The sequence below is a fragment of the Arachis duranensis genome, chromosome 4, assembly GCF_000817695.3.
Source record: "Arachis duranensis cultivar V14167 chromosome 4, aradu.V14167.gnm2.J7QH, whole genome shotgun sequence".
NCBI classification, from domain to species: Eukaryota; Viridiplantae; Streptophyta; class Magnoliopsida; order Fabales; family Fabaceae; genus Arachis; species Arachis duranensis.
Genome location: NC_029775.3, coordinates 115,093,754 through 115,111,807, shown reverse-complemented (window position 1 = coordinate 115,111,807; position 18,054 = coordinate 115,093,754). Strand labels below are relative to the sequence as shown.

Here is an 18,054-nt window from a genome sequence, read left to right as displayed (position 1 = left end):
GCATCAAACTATTATTACCAATTATTATTATTATTATTATTATTATTATTACAGTGTCAGATTCTGAAAACGCAAAACAGAAGAACAGAGAAAATGAAGAAACCAAAGCACCACCTGGCACAGCCACCGTCACCACGGCAACAACGAAGACGCATCGTCGTTTTCAGACTCGGCATTGCCACGCTTCTCTTCCTTCTCACCCTCATCCTCTTCGCCGCAACCACACTAACCTCTCCCATTCTCTCTTCCTACCTTCTTCCGACATCAATAACCGTCTCCATCACGCGCTCCCTCTTCGTCGAATCCAAACTCCACGCTCTCCCCATTCCACCGCTCTCCGATTCCGTTCCTCCGCGTCTCGCATACCTCATCTCTGGCTCCAAAGGCGACGCACACGCGCTTACGCGCACTCTCCTCGCGCTTTACCACCCGCGCAACCGCTACATTCTCCACCTTGACCGCGAGGCCTCTGAAACGGAGCGTGGGGAGTTAAAGAGGTACGTGTTTGGACACGCGCTGTTCATGAGGTTTGGGAATGTGAGGTTGATTTCAAAGGCCAACCTCATCACGTACCGTGGGCCAACGATGGTGGCGAACACGCTCCACGCGGCGGCGATTGCTTTCTGATTCATTTATTCGTTCAATAATGTACTGGACGCAAATGCAATAGTGTAGGAGTATATATCAAAGCACTTAGGAATGTTTTAGTGATTCCTTTAATGAGTTCAACATATTGGTCCTTATAAGTTTTGATGGTTTCAGAGTGCAGACTAAAATGTCATCTTTGCAAGTTTAAGGATTGATTTGCCATTTGAAAGTTTAGGGACTAACATCTAATAAACAGATACGATGGACTAAAATGGTCATTTAGAATAAGTTTGGGGGCCAATTTGGGATTTAGCATTCAGTAATTTGTATAATTTGTGGTGAAAGTGATAATAATTGGAAATTATAACATGGAATTGATCGAGTTGGGTTGTTTGTATTCACATTTTCTTTGACATTGAGCTGTTTCACTAGTCTGGCTCATGAATTCGATAGGTGGCAAAGAAGAAAAAAAGAGTACAAGGAATCATTTCTTGATATTGATGTTGGTATTTGTTTCATACTTGTTTTAGTTGGTGACGGATGATTTGTTTGTGGGTTTTGGTTGGCTAGATATCCTTCACGTGTTCTCAACCTTGTCTCGCAATGTTAGTTTCGTCGATCATACTGGTGACCTTGGGTGGAAAGAGTAAGTGAACTTCTACCATGTTGTTTGCTGTTGTTCTTTTGTTTGTTTTCCTTATCAACTGGATTTTGTGGTGTGTGTGTGTGTAGTCAGTATCGTGCAAGGCCACTAATGGTCGATCCAGGGTTGTACCTGGCACAGAAAAAAGATCTTTTTTGGATTACTCAGAAGAGGAGTAGGCCAACACAATTCAAGCTTTTCACAGGTGCCAATCAATTCCTTCTTTTTGTACTGCTTTTGGGTTTCTTTCTTTTGAGTTCTTCATTCTAGCTTATCTTAGGATGTTTATGGTTAGCTAATCCTGTGTCACTTTGAGGATTTTGTTAACTCAATAAAAATGACAGCTCTTTGAAAGTTATTTTGATGAGGAATAGGTTTTAGCTTGGTCTGGAATCTGGACTCTCTTTGTGCCAACAATGCAATCTTTTTTAACATCATGATGGAATTCAGTTATTATGCTTAATTAAGAATCTATTCAAATATTTATTTTGATAGCATTGTCATTCAGTTTGGGTTCTATAAGGTTACCTGCATTCTGAATACCCGCTAATCATATCAGCTTTTGAATTTCTTATGAGTAGAGTGGGACTTTTGTTTGTGAAGTTGTAATTTGTAAAACTGCTATGTCTTTTATAGATGCTATACCTCCTCAGCTGAATTGTTTCTGAAACAAATTTGCTTTTCAATGGAAATGAAAAAATAAGAAAGTAACCTGAAGCTATTATTTTATGAAGACTTTACACTTCTAATTACTAGTTTGGAAAGCTTTGTAGTCACAGGGCATTGTATATTCTGATTTTTAGCATGAGCTTTTTTCACTTTACTTCCTATCTTAAGGAATTTGAAAAACTGCTTCAAATACAGTATCTGGTAATACTACTGCATGTGGAACCTTAATACCTTTTGAATGAAGGTTATCGTGACCTGTTAGCTACTTTGATTTGCACTGAAAGTTTAAACAAATTAATCAGTTAGTTGAATTATCTGATCTAAGTAAGAGTGATTAGAACATCAAATCATGCCTTGACATCTTACCTTATTGCAATTAAACATTGCACCTTCCTGAAAGCTACTGGTTATTTCACCATGAAAACTAAAAACTGCTAGGTTTTGAGAACATCGAACATTTCCTATTATTATAAATAAAAGTGATTATACAATGATTCAAGGGGATTTAGAAAGATGGACCAATTCGTAAGCTGCTAGGGTCAAGCTCCATGATTAAATAGTCTCAAATTTGAATTTATCTATCTAGTTTGGAGTGATATGATAGAAATTAGTCATCTTAAATTCTGTGATCATTTAAGTGTTTATTTTCTAGGCATCTTGATGAATGATGACCTAAAGAAAATTTTCCAGGCTTCCTCATTTGGACTGGATCAACTACTCTGGTCTTCTATTTTTGGATATACACAAGGCACAAAGCTGCTTTAGATTTTGCCGTCACTTAGTTTATTTCGCAACATGTTTTACTAGCCAGCATAATGCAGGAAAGAACTTAGCATGTGGATTGCATGCTGCTTGATTATATATACCTTTGATATTGTAATATATTTATTAGGTCTTCTACTCGGAAATAATTGCACTTTGTTTCAAAAACACATAGCATTTAGCCTTGATAAACTTTTTTTTTCCCAACTACACAACCCTCAAATTTGAAACAATGTTTTAGGCTTTGTGCCTGACCTTGACAGCATATTCATATTTTGATTACCTCCCTGTCTCTTTCTTTCAGGTTCCGCGTGGATGGTGCTGTCAAGATCGTTTGTTGATTACATGATATGGGGATGGGACACCCTACCTCGGACCCTCCTCATGTACTACACGAATTTCGTATCTTCCCCTGAAGGATACTTCCACACTCTCATATGCAATGCCAAAGAGTTCAGGAACTCAACTGTTAACAGTGACCTACATTTCATTTCTTGGGACAATCCTCCTAAGCAACACCCTCTCTACCTCAATCCAGCTGATTACGAAAAGATAGTTGGCAGCAATGCCCCTTTTGCCAGGAAGTTCCCCAGAAACGATTCGGTTTTGTTGGACAAAATCGATAAGGAACTATTGTCCAAAGTTGGTGCTGAAAGGGCTGTTCCTGGAGGGTGGTGCATAGGAAGCAGGGAGAATGGGACTGATCCCTGTTCTGTAGTTGGTAATACTACTACTCTTAGACCTGGCCCCGGTTCAGAAAGGCTTCAAACTTTAATTAATTCATTGTTATCACCAGAAAATTTTAAGCCAAAACAATGTGTATAACAAGAATCAACCAGTACTACAATTCTAATTGAGATTTTTTTATTTGTTGCCTGCCACTTGCTTTTGTCTCTATAACACACACGAACTAGTTGAAACTAAAACGAATAGACGTTTATTCTCAATGAACCCAAAAAGTGAAGGCGACAGTTATTTTGAAACGAAAGGAGTATTGATGTGTTAAAAACTCATTCTACTTGAGACTAATGTCGGCCTCTCAAGAGGTTCACTGGTTTAGGAATTCTTCTGTAACAGATGGATTCTTGGTTTAAGTTAATAAGAATGTACCAAAATGATTCTCAAGTGACACATTGGTTTAAGAATTCCTCGGTTATTGATGGATTCTTATTCAAAATAGGTGGGAATTTAAATGCATCCAATTGTCTCTATATGAAACTAATAATTAAAAACTGTTATCTGACGATTTATATGAATTGATGATTGATATAATAATTACGAATTAATAATAAGTTAGTTATGTACATTTGTTTTCACTTTTCAGTCAATATACAACAAAGACCTATAAGTAGGAAAAGTACTTCATCTAGGAATTAGGATGCACGCTAGGAATTTTTTATTTTATCTTGCAACTTTTTTTTTTGGCATGATGCTGATGCAAAAAAGAACTTGTTATCATATTGATTGGATAATGCTGCTTATTGATCGATTAATATACTTTTTAGTAGTTACATGAACCTTTTTTCTTATGAGATTTGGTTATTAAAAATCATTGTGACTCTCTCTATTTATATATTTGTTACGGCTTAGCCCGGGATTCCCGCGGGTCAACCCGACCCGAGCTCCACCCGGCCCGGTCACGCGATCTTCAACCGACTCGGACACGCGTCCCGTACGGCTCACACGTAGCTACAGGACAGCGTCCTTGGGGATATGGGCCTGACCCCCTGAGGGGGCCCACTACTGACATGTATATAAGAGGAAGATTGGCTCTTCCCCCGAGGTACGTCACATCCTTTCACCTTATTATTCTGCCCGCCTGCACATCGCTGACTTGAGCGTCGGAGTGTCTTTGCAGGTGGCACCCCCTATCTCCTCTCCAGGACAAGTGCTCGGCTACTCGGCGAACCCGCAACCTGTGCGACCAAAGTTAAGGCGTCCTCACCCCTTCACCAGCTCACACGATCTGTCCGGAACCCGACAACCGAACATTGGCGCCGTCTGTGGGGACCACCCTGCCTAAATGGAAGTCGTGCTGGGTCCTGGTGACCAAGCTCGAGCAGCCGGAGCGGAGGGGGCAGCCTCCGTCGCCTCACTAAGGGGACGGCGGAGATCCCCCCAACGACACACGAGAACACGGCCATTTGGAGGAACGGGCGGCGACAGCGCCATAATAATGCAGGAGCTACGCCACAGAGTCCAGAACCTAGAACGACAGCTAGCCGACCGGGAGCGGGAGGGACGGTCTACCGATCCCAGCTATACCCCGTCTCCCGGGAGTGAGGAGGAAGACTCTCACAGAAGCCGCCCGCGGCGTACATCCGCATCCCGGACGGAAGCGGAGAGCACGCGAGAGGAGTCACCCATAATAAGAAGGCGAAACGACACGATCATCTACTCCCGCGGCAGAACAGCCCGCCGAGCGGCGAGAGGTCGCGAGGACGGGGAAGGGAGATATGAGAGAACACGACAACCTGTGATAATGGGCGTCACCCCGTTCCACCGATCTATCCTCGAGGTCCGGTTGCCAAAACACTTCGACAAACCAACGGACATGAGGTATGACGGAACTCAAGACCCCCTAGAACACCTCACGGCCTTTGAGGCCAGGATGAATCTAGAGGGAGTGGGGGACGAAGTAAGATGCCGCGCCTTCCCGGTGCCCCTAGCAGGACCAGCGATTAGATAGTTTAACGGCCTCCCTCAAGGCTCCATCTACAGTTTCTCGGACATCAGCCGTGCATTCCTGGCCCAATTTACAACGCGGATAGCAAAGGCCAAGCACCCCATCAACCTTCTAGGGATAACCCAGAGACAAGGAGAGCCAACCAGGAGGTACCTAGATCGGTTCAACGACGAATGCTTGGAAATCGACGGCTTAACCGACTCCGTGGCCAGTCTCTGCCTGACAAACGGCCTCCTCAACGAGAACTTCCGAAAACACCTTACCACGAAACCGGTTTGGACAATGCATGAAATCCAGACGGTGGCCAAGGAGTACATAAACGACGAAGAAGTCAGCCGAGTCGTGGCTGCCAATAAGCGGCAACCCGGTTATGGTCAAGCTCGGCAACAAGGTAACGAGCAAAGAGCAAAAGAAAAAGTTAGGGAGGAGGCAACAAACAAGGCACCTAGACCGTTCCCTCGAGTCGGGAAATTTACAAACTACACTCCACTCGCCCTCCCCATCGTGGAAGTCTATCAGCAAATAGCTGAGAAGGGGATTCTTCCGAAGCCCCGACCACTTAAGGACCGAACGGGAGGGAACAAGAACCTTTATTGTGATTATCATAAGGGTTATGGCCATCAAACGCAAGACTGTTTTGACCTGAAGGATGCACTGGAACAAGCGATAAGGGAAGGAAAGCTAGCAGCGTTCTCCCATCTCATCAGGGAGCCGAGAAGACGTTATCACGATCAAGACGAGGAAGGCAAAGCCCGTTCGGCCAAGCGGCGACAAGAACCCGAAGACAGAGACCACGGCCTCACTGTGATAAACGTGGTAACGGCAAAAAACGGCGCGCCAAAATCCCGATCGGCACACAAGAAAGACGCTAAGGTTCTGGCGATCTCACCCCCGCCGGTGCAAAGCTCTAAAAAACCTCCATCCATTTCTTTCGGCCCGGAAGACCAATGGTTCAGCGACGCCCCGGAAAACCCCCCCATGGTCATAACGGCCAGGGTGGGAACCGGCCTCGTCAAACGGATCCTTGTCGACACTGGAGCTGATTCAAACATCATGTTCCGCAACGTGTTCGACGCACTGGGGCTGAAGGACACCGACCTGACGACTCACCAGCACGGGGTTATCGGGTTAGGCGACCCCTTTATCAAACCATATGGAGTCATTTCCCTACCGATCTCGGTGGGACAGGTGCAAGGTCGCAGATCGGCGATGGCCGAGTTCGTAATCCTCCGAGACTCCACGGCCTACAACATCATCTTGGGAAGAAAAACAATCAACGATTTCGAAGCCATAATCAACACAAAGCTGCTAGTCATGAAGTTCGTTACCGATGACGGATCCATAGGGACCATAAGGGGAGACCTCGAGACGGCGGTCGCTTGTGACAACGCCAGCCTTTCCCTCAGAAAGAAGTCCAAGGAAGCATCTGGCGTATTCCTAGCCGACCTTGATGCCAGAGTAGAGGACAAGCCGAGGCCGGAACCAGAAGGGGACCTGGAGAAATTTAGCATTGGTGACGAAGGGGAAAAGTTTACATTCGTTAACAAGAACCTCCCACATGAGCTGAAGGAGCCTTTGATTGAGATGATAAGGGCCAACAGGGACTTGTTCGCCTGGACACCAGCCGACATGCCGGGCATAGATCCAAAAATCATCTCACATCATCTAGCCGTCAAGGCGGAAGCACGCCCAGTAGCTCAAAGGAGGAGAAAGATGTCGGCGGAAAGAGCAGAGGAGGTAGCCAAGCAAACGGCCGGCCTCCTAGAAGCAGGCTTCATACGGGAAGTGGACTACTCGACATGGCTCTCGAATGTGGTATTGGTGAAAAAACACAATGGCAGGTGGAGAATGTGCGTGGACTACTCTGACCTTAACAAAGCATGCCCCAAAGATTGCTTCCCCCTCCCCAACATAGATGCACTCGTCGACGCCGCGGCGGGATATCGGTATCTAAGTTTCATGGACGCCTACTCCGGTTACAATCAGATACCGATGCACCGTCCCGACGAAGACAAGACGGCGTTCATAACGCCAGGAGGAACTTTCTGCTATAAGGTAATGCCATTCGGCTTGAAAAATACGGGGGCAACATATCAAAGGCTGATGAACAGGATATTCCACGACCTCATAGGGAAAACAGTTGAAGTTTACGTGGACGACATCCTGGCAAAAACAACACGACCTGACGACCTCCTGAACGACCTGGCAAGCGTATTTGCGTCCCTCCGTCAACACGGTATGAGGCTGAACCCCCTCAAGTGCGCCTTCGCCATGGAAGCCGGCAAGTTCCTGGGATTTATGATAACTTAGAGAGGGGTAGAAGCTAACCCGGAGAAATGCCAGGCAATACTCCAGATGAAGAGCCCGGGTTGCATCAAGGACGTCCAGAGGTTGGCAGGACGGTTGACCTCATTATCCCGATTTCTCGGAGCTTCGGCAACAAAGGCCCTACCATTCTTTAACCTCATGAAGAAAGGGATGGCGTTTGAGTGGACACCCGCATGTGAAGAAGCCTTTCAGCACTTCAAGGAAATCCTGGCGGCACCTCCCGTTCTCGGGAAGCCAAAGGACGGGGAACCACTATACCTATACCTCGCTATAACAAGCGAAGCCCTGGCCGCAGTTCTGGTACGGGAGGACGGGAAAGCTCAACAGCCAGTCTATTTCATAAGCAGGGCCCTGCAAGGGGCAGAATTAAGATATAGCAAGTTGGAAAAGCTAGCCTTGGCACTCCTAACTTCCTCGAGAAGGTTAAAACAGTACTTCCAGAGTCACCAAGTTGTCGTCAGAACGGACCAAGGGATCCGGCAAGTTCTCCAAAAACCCGATCTGGCGGGAAGAATGATGACTTGGTCCATCGAACTCTCCCAATATGACATACGGTACGAGCCCCGGCAGGCCATCAAGGCGCAGGCTATGGCGGATTTCTTAGTCGAAGTGACGGGAGACCCAAGCGAAGAGATGGGTACACGATGGAAGCTCCATGTGGACGGAGCCTCCAACCAGACCTTCGGAGGTGCCGGGATCATCCTGGAAAGCCCGATTGGGGTTGTATACGAACAGTCGGTCAGATTCGAGTTTCCCATCTCGAACAACCAGGCAGAATATGAAGCCCTTATAAGAGGTTTAACCCTAGCGGCAGAAGTCGGCGCAAGAAGACTGGAAATATGCAGCGATTCCCAAGTCGTCACTTCCCAAGTAAACGGTAGCTACCAAGCCAAAGACCCCTTGCTACAGAAGTACTTGGAAAAGGTTAAAAGCTTGAGCCAAAAGTTCGAAGAGGTCACGGTCCACCACGTACCTAGAGAAAGGAACACACGGGCAGACCTCCTATCGAAGTTGGCCAGCACAAAGCCAGGGGAAGGGAACCGGTCTCTCATCCAAGGCATGGCAAGAGAACCGGCGATCGCATTGCACATGACAACCCTAGGTCTTTCCTGGCTAGACCCCATCACCGACTTCCTAGAACACGGCAAACTCCCTAGTGATGAAAAGGATGCGGCGAAAATGAGGAGGGAAGCGGCCAAATACGCCGTCATCCAAGGACAGCTGTTCAGGAAGGGGCTCAACCAGCCCCTACTGAAGTGCCTACGCCCCGACCAGACGGACTACGTCCTCAGAGAAGTCCATGAGGGCTGCTGTGGGCACCACATCGGAGGTAAAGCCTTAGCAAGGAAACTAATCCGAGCCGGATATTACTGGCCGTCGATGATGACGGATTCCAAGGAGTTTGTCAAAAAATGCGTAAAGTGCCAACAGAATGCCAACTTTGCCAGGGCGCCGGCCTCCGAGTTAAGCTTGTTAACGACCTCCCGACCATTTTCTCAATGGGGAGTCGACCTCTTAGGGCCCTTCCCAGTCGGCCCTGGGCAAGTCAAGTACCTCATAGTCGCAATTGACTACTTCACCAAATGGATAGAAGCCGAACCACTAGCTAGCATATCCTCGTCCAATTGCAGGAAATTCATGTGGAGGCAGGTGATAACGCGATTCGGGACACCAGAAGTCGTCATCTCAGATAACGGCACGCAGTTTACTGACAAGAAGTTCACGGAATTTCTCAACGGCCTGGGTATAAGGCAAAGGTTCTCTTCGGTGGAACACCCTCAGACAAACGGACAAGTAGAGTCCGCCAACAAGGTCATCCTTTCGGGGCTAAAAAAGAGATTGGACAATAAAAAGGGCGCTTGGGCCGACGAACTTGCAGCGGTCCTCTGGTCCTACCGAACAACCGAGCAATCCTCCACTAAGGAAACTCCTTTCCGACTAACGTACGGGGTAGACGCAGTAATACCCGTAGAAATCGGTGAGCCGAGCCCGCGGTTGCTTTTGAAAGGAGTGGAGGAAGCCATAGAAAAAGACCTGATAGATGAAACCAGGGAAATGGCCCATCTGACAGAAACGGCGCTAAAACAAAGAATGGCTCTGCGCTACAACACCAAAGTGATCAAGAGGGAATTTGAGCCAAACGACCTTGTCTTGAGGCGAAATGATATCGGCCTACCGACCCCAGGAGAAGGCAAGCTGGCGGCGAACTGGGAAGGCCCCTACAGAATCAAAAAAGTGATGGGAAAAGGAGCATTCAAGTTGGAAAGGCTTGACGGCAAAGAAGTCCCGAGAACATGGAACGCGGACAACCTAAGAAGATTCTACTCCTAGAGAATGGCCCGACAAGCCGACCAGGCTAGCTAAGTAGTTAATTTGCAAATTTAACTTTTGAACTTCTCATAGCGACTTACGAGTCCTTTATACGATTACCGAATAAGATATACTTGTGCAAATTTTCTCTCCTGTTTTGTCACTCAATTTTCCAGATAGATCACCCCATCACGACCAACGACGACGCACGTCCCCGGGACTGATCACCCCGGGAACCCGTCAACCACCATCATAACGACTACGCGAAATACCATGGGCCATGGATATAAGTGATGACAATAAACCAAAAACGGTTAATAGAAACGGAAACACGACCAGACGAATAAGGAAAAGTTTATCACGACAACTCGAGCAAACGATTAAAACGGTCATTGATCGCAAGCCAAAATAAAACGGCTAAAATCAAATTGTTCACAAGCCAAAACGGCAAAAACTAAAATTGTTCACAAGTCAAAACAAAACGGCTAGACAAAAACTCTAAATAGAAGATTCATTTCTTGGGGGCGTCGACGACTTTGCCATCCTGAATAACTTTGAGAACCCCAATCGCCGACGTATCAAACTCGGGAGCAATGACCTTGACCTGAGCTTTAAGAGCCTCCTCGGTCGCCAAAATCGCACCCTTCCCCTGCTTCACGACATCTTTGTACTTAGCCTTCCACGTTGCTAATTCGGCCTCCACGGCCTTCTTTTCATTTTCCACCTCGGCCACCCGTTTCTGCGCAGCGCCGACCTGGCCCTCCAAAGCCATCTCACGTTCGACAAGACGAGAAACCGTGGCGTCCGAGTCCTCTAACTTCTTCTCAACAGTGGCGGTCTTTTTCTCGGCAGCAGTGGCCTTCTTCTCGGCGGCGTCAAGTTTTTCGTTTAATTGAGTCAACTGCTCCCGGAGAGTCTCGACTTCATTCTTTAGCTCATTGTTAGCCTTCCCACTAGCTTCCAACCTCCTGCGGAGGGACTCCATCCCGGACAGCTCAAACTCGGCCTTCCGGGCTATCACGGCGCCCCGCAGAAGGGTTCGGTACATCCACCTCGCCTGCCCGGCAAGGGAAGACTCATGGAAGTACTCCTCAGTACCAGGGATCAGCTGGGAATCTATGAAGTTCCCAGCATCAAAATTTCTCTCCATGACGGTAAGGACCCCCTCGGGACTGGAGGACATCTTCCTCTTCCTCTTGGGGTTAGGAACCTCCTCCACGCCATCATCGGTTTCAGGGGCAGACGTCGAACCCCCGGTGCCAACCACTTCACGGAAGGGAGAGGCATGAACCGTTTTCTCGCCCTCGACCTGGGCGGCTTGGGTCGAGGTCCCGGTTCCGTCAACCGCGGCCTCCTGCCCTGAAGTAGTTTTGTCCTCCGGAGGAATTGCAGACTTCTCAGTGGCAGATTTTTCATTATCCCCTTCGTCATCACTGGCGCAGAGGAAAGTTTGGAACAAGTTGGGAAGACCAGTCACCGACGCAGACATCTCCACTGCAGAAAAGTAAAGAAGGTCGGTTAATCGCCGCAGAATATCAATAAAAGTAAAAAGGTAAAGGGTGAAGTACAAGTTTCTCACAAATATAATTACGACCGGACTCCCGGTCACCCATAAGGAGGTGGGGATTCACTAGGTTCTTCCCAAAGACTGCCACCAACACTTCGGCAATCTGCCTATCCACCGCTGACATGCCGTTATAGGTTACCTTAATGAAGGTATTGGACCCTGCCCCGAAGCTCCAATAGGTCGGGATGAGCCGTACTCCCTCCAACGACAACCAAAAGGGGTGACGACCTTTAACAGGGCGGACTTTGAAATATTTGTCCTTAAACCCGTGGTAGGAATCTTCAAACAAACCAAAAATCCTCCGACCTTGGGCAGACCGGAAGGACATGAAACCCTTTTTGTGTTTCCCCTCCTTGGAAGGGTTTGTGAGGGTGAAAAAGAAGAGGAAAACATCTACAGACACCGGCAGTTCGAGGTATTCACAAACCATCTCGAAACAGCGGATCGAGGCCCAACTGTTCAGATGCAACTGCGACGGCGACACGGAAATTCGACTTAAAAGCGCCATTTGAAAGGCTGAGAACGGGATACGAACGCCGACTTGGGTGAACATGGACTTGTAGAACCAAATCCAGTCGGCGACTCGGGGGTGGTGGAAGTTGATTTCATACAATCGCTCGTGAGGAGCCGGGACGAAAACGTCATAATTGGCTTCCTCGTCAGTCCCTCCACACAGGTACCCGGCTTGTCGGAACTCAGTAAGCTCCTCCTCGCCCATTTGGTTAGGCGATTCCTTCAAGTCGGAAACGACCCAAGCATAGGGATCGTACGCCGCGGGGTTAACGGAAGCCCGGAAAACCGTGCGAGCCATACCTACATGGGGGGACCATCCAGTCAGTCTAAGAGATCGGTTGCTCAGGCCGAATACAAACACTACCCCCCGCGACTTCCCGACTAAAGCCAATCGAGACTAAATCACGAAAAGAACAATAAAAGCCTACCCTGGAATGGTACTTCCCCCCTACACATCTAGTCGCAATTAAAAAAGCCACACAACAACGGCAAAAAACCAAACAACAGACATGCAAAATAATGCATAAAAGAGAGTGTGATTCGAAAATTACCTGAATTAGTGAAAGAACGACGGAGCAGTGTTAAAGAAAGTTACGAAGGGAGAGGCGCACAAACGGCACTGCAAAGAAATGATGAGATTTGGGAACAAGAAGATGGCAGAAAAGGGAAAATACAAAGAAAGAAAGGAGTGCTTAAACTGGCCCGTTTAAAAACTACCCCAGGAAGCGCGAAACGTCTGGGGGCAGAATGGTCTTTTCAGCAAGGGTTTTTTACCCCATTATGAGCATTTAATGTTCGGCACTGGGAACGATGCGACGAAACGGTTGCTTGTGCAATCAAAAGACACGCGCGATGAGGGCATATCCTTATCACGAGCGGCCGACCTGACAAGAACAGACGAGATTCGAGACAACACGCCATTGATAACTCCCACAGCTACCACTGGCGCGTGGGGGCACTGTTACGGCTTAGCCCGGGATCCCCGCGGGTCAACCCGACCCGAGCTCCACCCGGCCCGGTCACGCGATCTTCAACCGACCCGGACACGCGTCCCGTACGGCTCACACGTAACTACAGGACAGCGTCCTTGGGGATATGGGCCTGACCCCCTGAGGGGGCCCACTACTGACATGTATATAAGGGGAAGATTGGCTCTTCCCCCGAGGTACGTCACATCCTTTCACCTTATTATTCTGCCCGCCTGCACATCGCTGACTTGAGCGTCGGAGTGTCTTTGCAGGTGGCACCCCCCTATCTCCTCTCCAGGACAAGTGCTCGGCTACTCGGCGAACCCGCAACCTGTGCGACCAAAGTTAAGGCGTCCTCACCCCTTCACCAGCTCACACGATCTGTCCGGAACCCGACAACCGAACAATATTCATGTGAAATTGACTTTTCCTTAGAAGAGGTTTGTAATCTGTTTGCATAAGAATATTGAGTGTAATAAAACAGAGTGTAAAATTTTAGAAATAGAGAGAGGAAAATGAGTTTAATACTTTAATTATTGCATGCACATTATTTCAAAGAATACGTAATATAATGTTTAACCTAAACGCAATCTTCAAATTTTATACAGAATGCATGCTATCTCATGCAAAAACTTTAATAAGGTGAAAAATAAATATATTTAAATAGTTGACAAATATACTTGGCTCTCAGCTTCTAACCATAGCTGTACGCTTTTGATGAATGATCTGTAAGACACAGTTTTGATACTTGTGGCCGCTCCAAATAATGTCTCCTCCGAAAATTAAAATACATATATTGTTATGAAGTGGTTGTAAGATACCTTGTCGCAGAAGAATGACATTAGTTATACGACGAAAACTCATGTACAGTTAATTTCATGTGAAATTAATATAATTGAGTGTCATTAAATAATTTAACAAGTTTGACTAAATTATTATCTAACGACTCTTAACTATCAACTTTATATAAAATTAACCGCATTTGAGTTTCTACCTAGTTATATATGTCATATATACTATCCAATGTCATCTCTCCTGCGACAAGGATTCTTTAGCCACTTTGAGTTCTTTCGCTCATATTTTTTCTGCCTTTCATGCACTTATATCATTGAAATATATATAGGCAATACCACAATACGCATGGTTCCAATATCCCTTCTCAATGCTAGCTACATTATTAATTAATTATCTACCAAAGTTGACATTTATTTTGTGGGGCTGTGTGGTCCTAGGAAATAAGTAGACGTACAAGTTTCATGACTAAATCAAGTTCTCAGCATTGTAAATAGGGGTGGAACTTGATAAAATATTAGATCAAAGTTAAAAATATTTTTACAATAAAATAAAATAAAAATAAAAATTTTAAAATAATTAAACTAAAATTTATATATAAAAAATATTAAAATATAGGGAGATCATTGTCCTCCTTTCTCTCTGAGGCTCCGTCCCTAATTGTAGGTTGTTTGTTCAGGTTTTTAGGTTAAAAATGCATGTATAATAATTTAATGAAATCACCTTTAAACATTAATACCAATTATGATTCTAGTACAATGCAATGACCGTTGTTACTAGTAAGTCAAAGAAAGGTGAAACTGAAAGACAAAAAATATCCCTCTAAAATATGACAAAAATACTAGGTCGTCGTCCATGTAATTTCAGTCAATAATGTAAGACCTGCAAACTGAAAGTCGCTTAGTCACTCATTATTTTCAAATATTATTATTATTATTATTATTATTATTATTATTATTATTATTATTATTTACATACAAGTGTTTTGTGCTTACAAGCTTTACAAGTCTGAAGAAAATAAAACTCACTAAACGCGCTGCTATGTTACATGCCTCTTTAGCAGACTTTTCAATCAATTCAAATCAATTAACGCGCAAATATATAACTTCCATTTTTTAAAAGATTTTGTTTCTTTTTTCGAATTTCTTGCTAAATTTGTTGGATCTTTTTCTTGCTTCGTTTTTTTTCAATTTTTCATAGTTTTTGAAATCAAGCTTTGAAATTGTTTTGAAAATAATGAAACTTTAGAAATATACCCAAACGATTACAGAAAGAATTACAAAAATACACCCAAACGGTTACAAAAATACACCCAAAGAATTACAAAAATGCACCCAAAGGATTTAAGAAATACACCTAAAATATGAGGGAGACAATATATTTCTTCTTGAAATCTTTTAATGTTTTGATGGTTAAGGATGAGGCACATGGCAAAGACAATCTAAAAAAACCTAGAAGAACAGTAAAACAGTACATTGAATAATGTTTCTTCGTTTTTTCTGGTGATTTATATATTTTCTTCTATTTCTTCTACTCTTCGTGAGGAGTTGGAATGTGTCTTTTGTTTCGAATGTCGGTTGAATTTTGACGGTTTGCATTTTGATTGAGGAAGAAGAGGAAGAGTGCGGCATAACGAACGCGTGCGTTAGACGCTCGATTTTAAAGAAGTGGTGCACGTGTTTTTTCTTGGACTTGACCAACTTGTATAGCTTGTAAGCCAAAAAGACTTATATGTGTAGCAGGCCTCAATAGATACAATTATTTTAACGATCATACTATACATGTACACAAATTAAAAATCAATTATTAATTTGCTATTATACATAATGTACGTGTATAGAAATACATATTTTGTGTTTATAAGAAAATTAAATATTTTATTATAATAAATTTGATATTATATTATTATTGATTTGATTATTTTAATCGTTGATTACGTTGTTAAAAAAATATAAAATAATATATTATCAAAATATAAAAAAATATAACTTTAATTTTAACAATACTTAACAGCCGGAGATAATGAAAGTGGTCAAAATAGAGAGGGAAAGGAATGTGTTGGGTCAATAGTAGTTATCGATTCTTTCCATCGTTGACTCGTTGTGGACATTGAATCATTCAAGATCATTAGAAGTAGTAGACATTTCTCTTCCAACCCCAACCACATACACATCAAATTAACAAGTGACATAACAAGAGAACCAGTCAAATAAAACCGCCACAATAATGATAATAAGACAAGGGGGCGTCATGGATGTAACATTATTGCCATTTGCCACCTTTCATTGTATAATAACAACTTGTAATACTACAAACAAATAAATAAAAATAACTGAATGTAAATAAATAATAAATAATATCTTGAATTGGTTGCTGATGATCATGTGGTAGCATCTAATTCCAAAATGGTGCTGAGGTTCATTGGGTTCATGTATATTGTAGAACCTGACATGATTCTTTCGACAATAATTCTATTAGCCCTTTCAGTTGGATGAAATGGATCCCAAAATACAAACGTACTTCGGTCAGGGCACAAGTTGGAGCTTGGTGAACACACACCAAGTCCATTGTAAGGTCCTTGCCCACAACAAGCTACTTTTGATGTTGTGAATCCTGATCAATAATTCATTGGAATAGCTTCTCATCAAACTTTAATTTGAATAAATAAATGATAAGAGATGATACAATCAAAAGTTGAAAAGTCTGAGGAGCGAATATCAATTCAGGATATTAATTTTAAAAAACAGCTAACAATTAAAAAGAAATGGACCATAAAAATAAATATCCAAAATTTAAAACAATGAAACATTCAAAACTTTAGTAGAAAAAATATTTAAAAGTCAAACAAATTAAAATCATTTTACTATTTAGGAATTATTATTTAAATAAGAATTTAGAATAATTTAAATTTTATATTTGTTAGAATTCGGAATTTAAAATTTAAGATCTAAGTTTTAGGGTGGCTGGTGGTGGTCGGCAACAGCAGAGGACAGGGGGTGAGGCAGTAGTCGTGAATAAAAGTGTGATACGAGGGAAGAGGATTTGGATATTCTAAATTTTGAATTTTTATTTTAGAGGGTAAAGTGTGATTTTCTACTCTTGAATGATTTTTCTCTCATATTTATTCTTAACCCCACCTATAAAATAAATTGTGAGAGATCATACTTTACTCTCTAAAGTGAAATTCAAACTTTAGAGGATCCAAATCTCAGGGAAGAAATCAAAAGAGTAAAAGAATTGGATTGTAAAAAATTATTGAGTTAAATGATATATTTTGATTCAAAATTCTAAATTAATAATAAATTCTATGAATTATACATTTTTTTAAAATCTAAATCAACTTAATAAATGCATTTTATGTTTGAAATTCCCATTTTTTTTACACTAATGAAAGAAATTAAAATAAGTCCTTGTAAAAGTAAGAAAAAAGTTATTAACATTATGAAATATTTAAAACTTTCATATTATTTAGTAATTGTATTAAAAATAATGTAATAATTAATGATACAAGAAAATATATAATAAGAAGAAGTCAAGTTAATTTTGAGAGTAGTTTAGATAATTACCAAATGCAGTTGGATTACTGATGAAGTCATTGTGCATTAGTGCAGTGTTAGCAGCAATAAAAACGTGTCTGCGAAGTCTGTTATTGAGGTTTGTAAGCATGCGTTGAAGTAGAGGGTTGTAGAGTGAAGCAGCTCTTTGGAGCTCACGTGAGCATTCACCATCTCTGCTTCTCATTGCCATTTCAGCCGGAGCACAACCCAGGGGACCCGTCCCTGTCACAATTACTCTCCTTCCTCCCATATCATATAGTTTCTGCATCACATTTATTTGATTTTTTCATCAACAAAGATGTAGTAGAATCTAGGTTTTCATTTCTCTAGACAGGTGAGGGGAGCTAATAATAATAATAGGAAAAAGAATTTTAAAAAATTCTATAGAATTAAATTTGTTGTGCTAAATATTTGGTTTTTCACGGTATTTTAGAGCTCTATTTAAAAATTTGTTGTTGGCTAATGAGTTGTTGCATGTAAAAGGTAAAATTCAAACCACCATCTTTGCTTATGCAAATTAGTGAATTAACTACTAAACCAACTCAACTTGATTTTTGTTGCGCTAAATATAATACTATATTAGTCATATACTGTGATACATAGACATTGACACGGATACGAAATACGATACGACACGGAACACACAGACATACAAATTTTAAAATCTTATA

The 18,054-nt window shown here is 43.1% G+C and overlaps 3 protein-coding genes across 3 annotated transcripts in view; 2 read left to right on the top strand and 1 right to left on the bottom strand.

Annotated features, from left to right (window-relative positions):
• The first annotated feature begins 41 nt into the window (after nucleotides 1-41).
• LOC107486326 (beta-glucuronosyltransferase GlcAT14A-like) lies at nucleotides 42-627 on the top strand. The gene has a single exon (XM_016106871.3). The coding sequence runs from the start codon at nucleotides 94-96 to the stop codon at nucleotides 625-627; it is 534 nt and encodes a 177-aa protein (XP_015962357.1). The 5' UTR covers nucleotides 42-93.
• On the top strand, nucleotides 627-3,538 carry LOC107486327 (beta-glucuronosyltransferase GlcAT14A). Its single transcript, XM_021141104.2, has 3 exons — nucleotides 627-1,234; nucleotides 1,321-1,436; nucleotides 2,967-3,538. Exons 2-3 carry the CDS (start codon nucleotides 1,343-1,345, stop codon nucleotides 3,485-3,487), a joined length of 615 nt encoding a protein of 204 aa, XP_020996763.1. The 5' UTR covers nucleotides 627-1,234; nucleotides 1,321-1,342; the 3' UTR covers nucleotides 3,488-3,538.
• Nucleotides 3,539-16,206: 12,668 nt separating this feature from the next.
• Nucleotides 16,207-18,054, bottom strand: part of LOC107486765 (GDSL esterase/lipase At5g33370-like) — a 6,314-nt gene continuing 4,466 nt past the window's right edge. Inside the window, exons 6-7 of the mRNA XM_016107341.3 lie at nucleotides 17,393-17,645; nucleotides 16,207-16,439 (exon numbers count right to left, since the gene is read on the bottom strand). Of these exons, the coding sequence (XP_015962827.2) occupies nucleotides 16,207-16,439; nucleotides 17,393-17,645 (486 nt within the window). The remainder of the gene's footprint in view (nucleotides 16,440-17,392; nucleotides 17,646-18,054) is intronic.

What these genes read in the sequence shown, in the direction of transcription:
- LOC107486326 (XM_016106871.3), top strand. Translation starts at nt 94, where the DNA reads ATGAAGAAACCAAAGCACCACCTGGCACAGCCACCGTCACCACGGCAA.
- LOC107486327 (XM_021141104.2), top strand. Translation starts at nt 1,343, where the DNA reads ATGGTCGATCCAGGGTTGTACCTGGCACAGAAAAAAGATCTTTTTTGG. An exon ending in ACAATTCAAGCTTTTCACAG is followed by an intron (nt 1,437 to 2,966) that starts GTGCCAATCAAT and finishes TCTTTCTTTCAG; the next exon opens with GTTCCGCGTGGATGGTGCTG.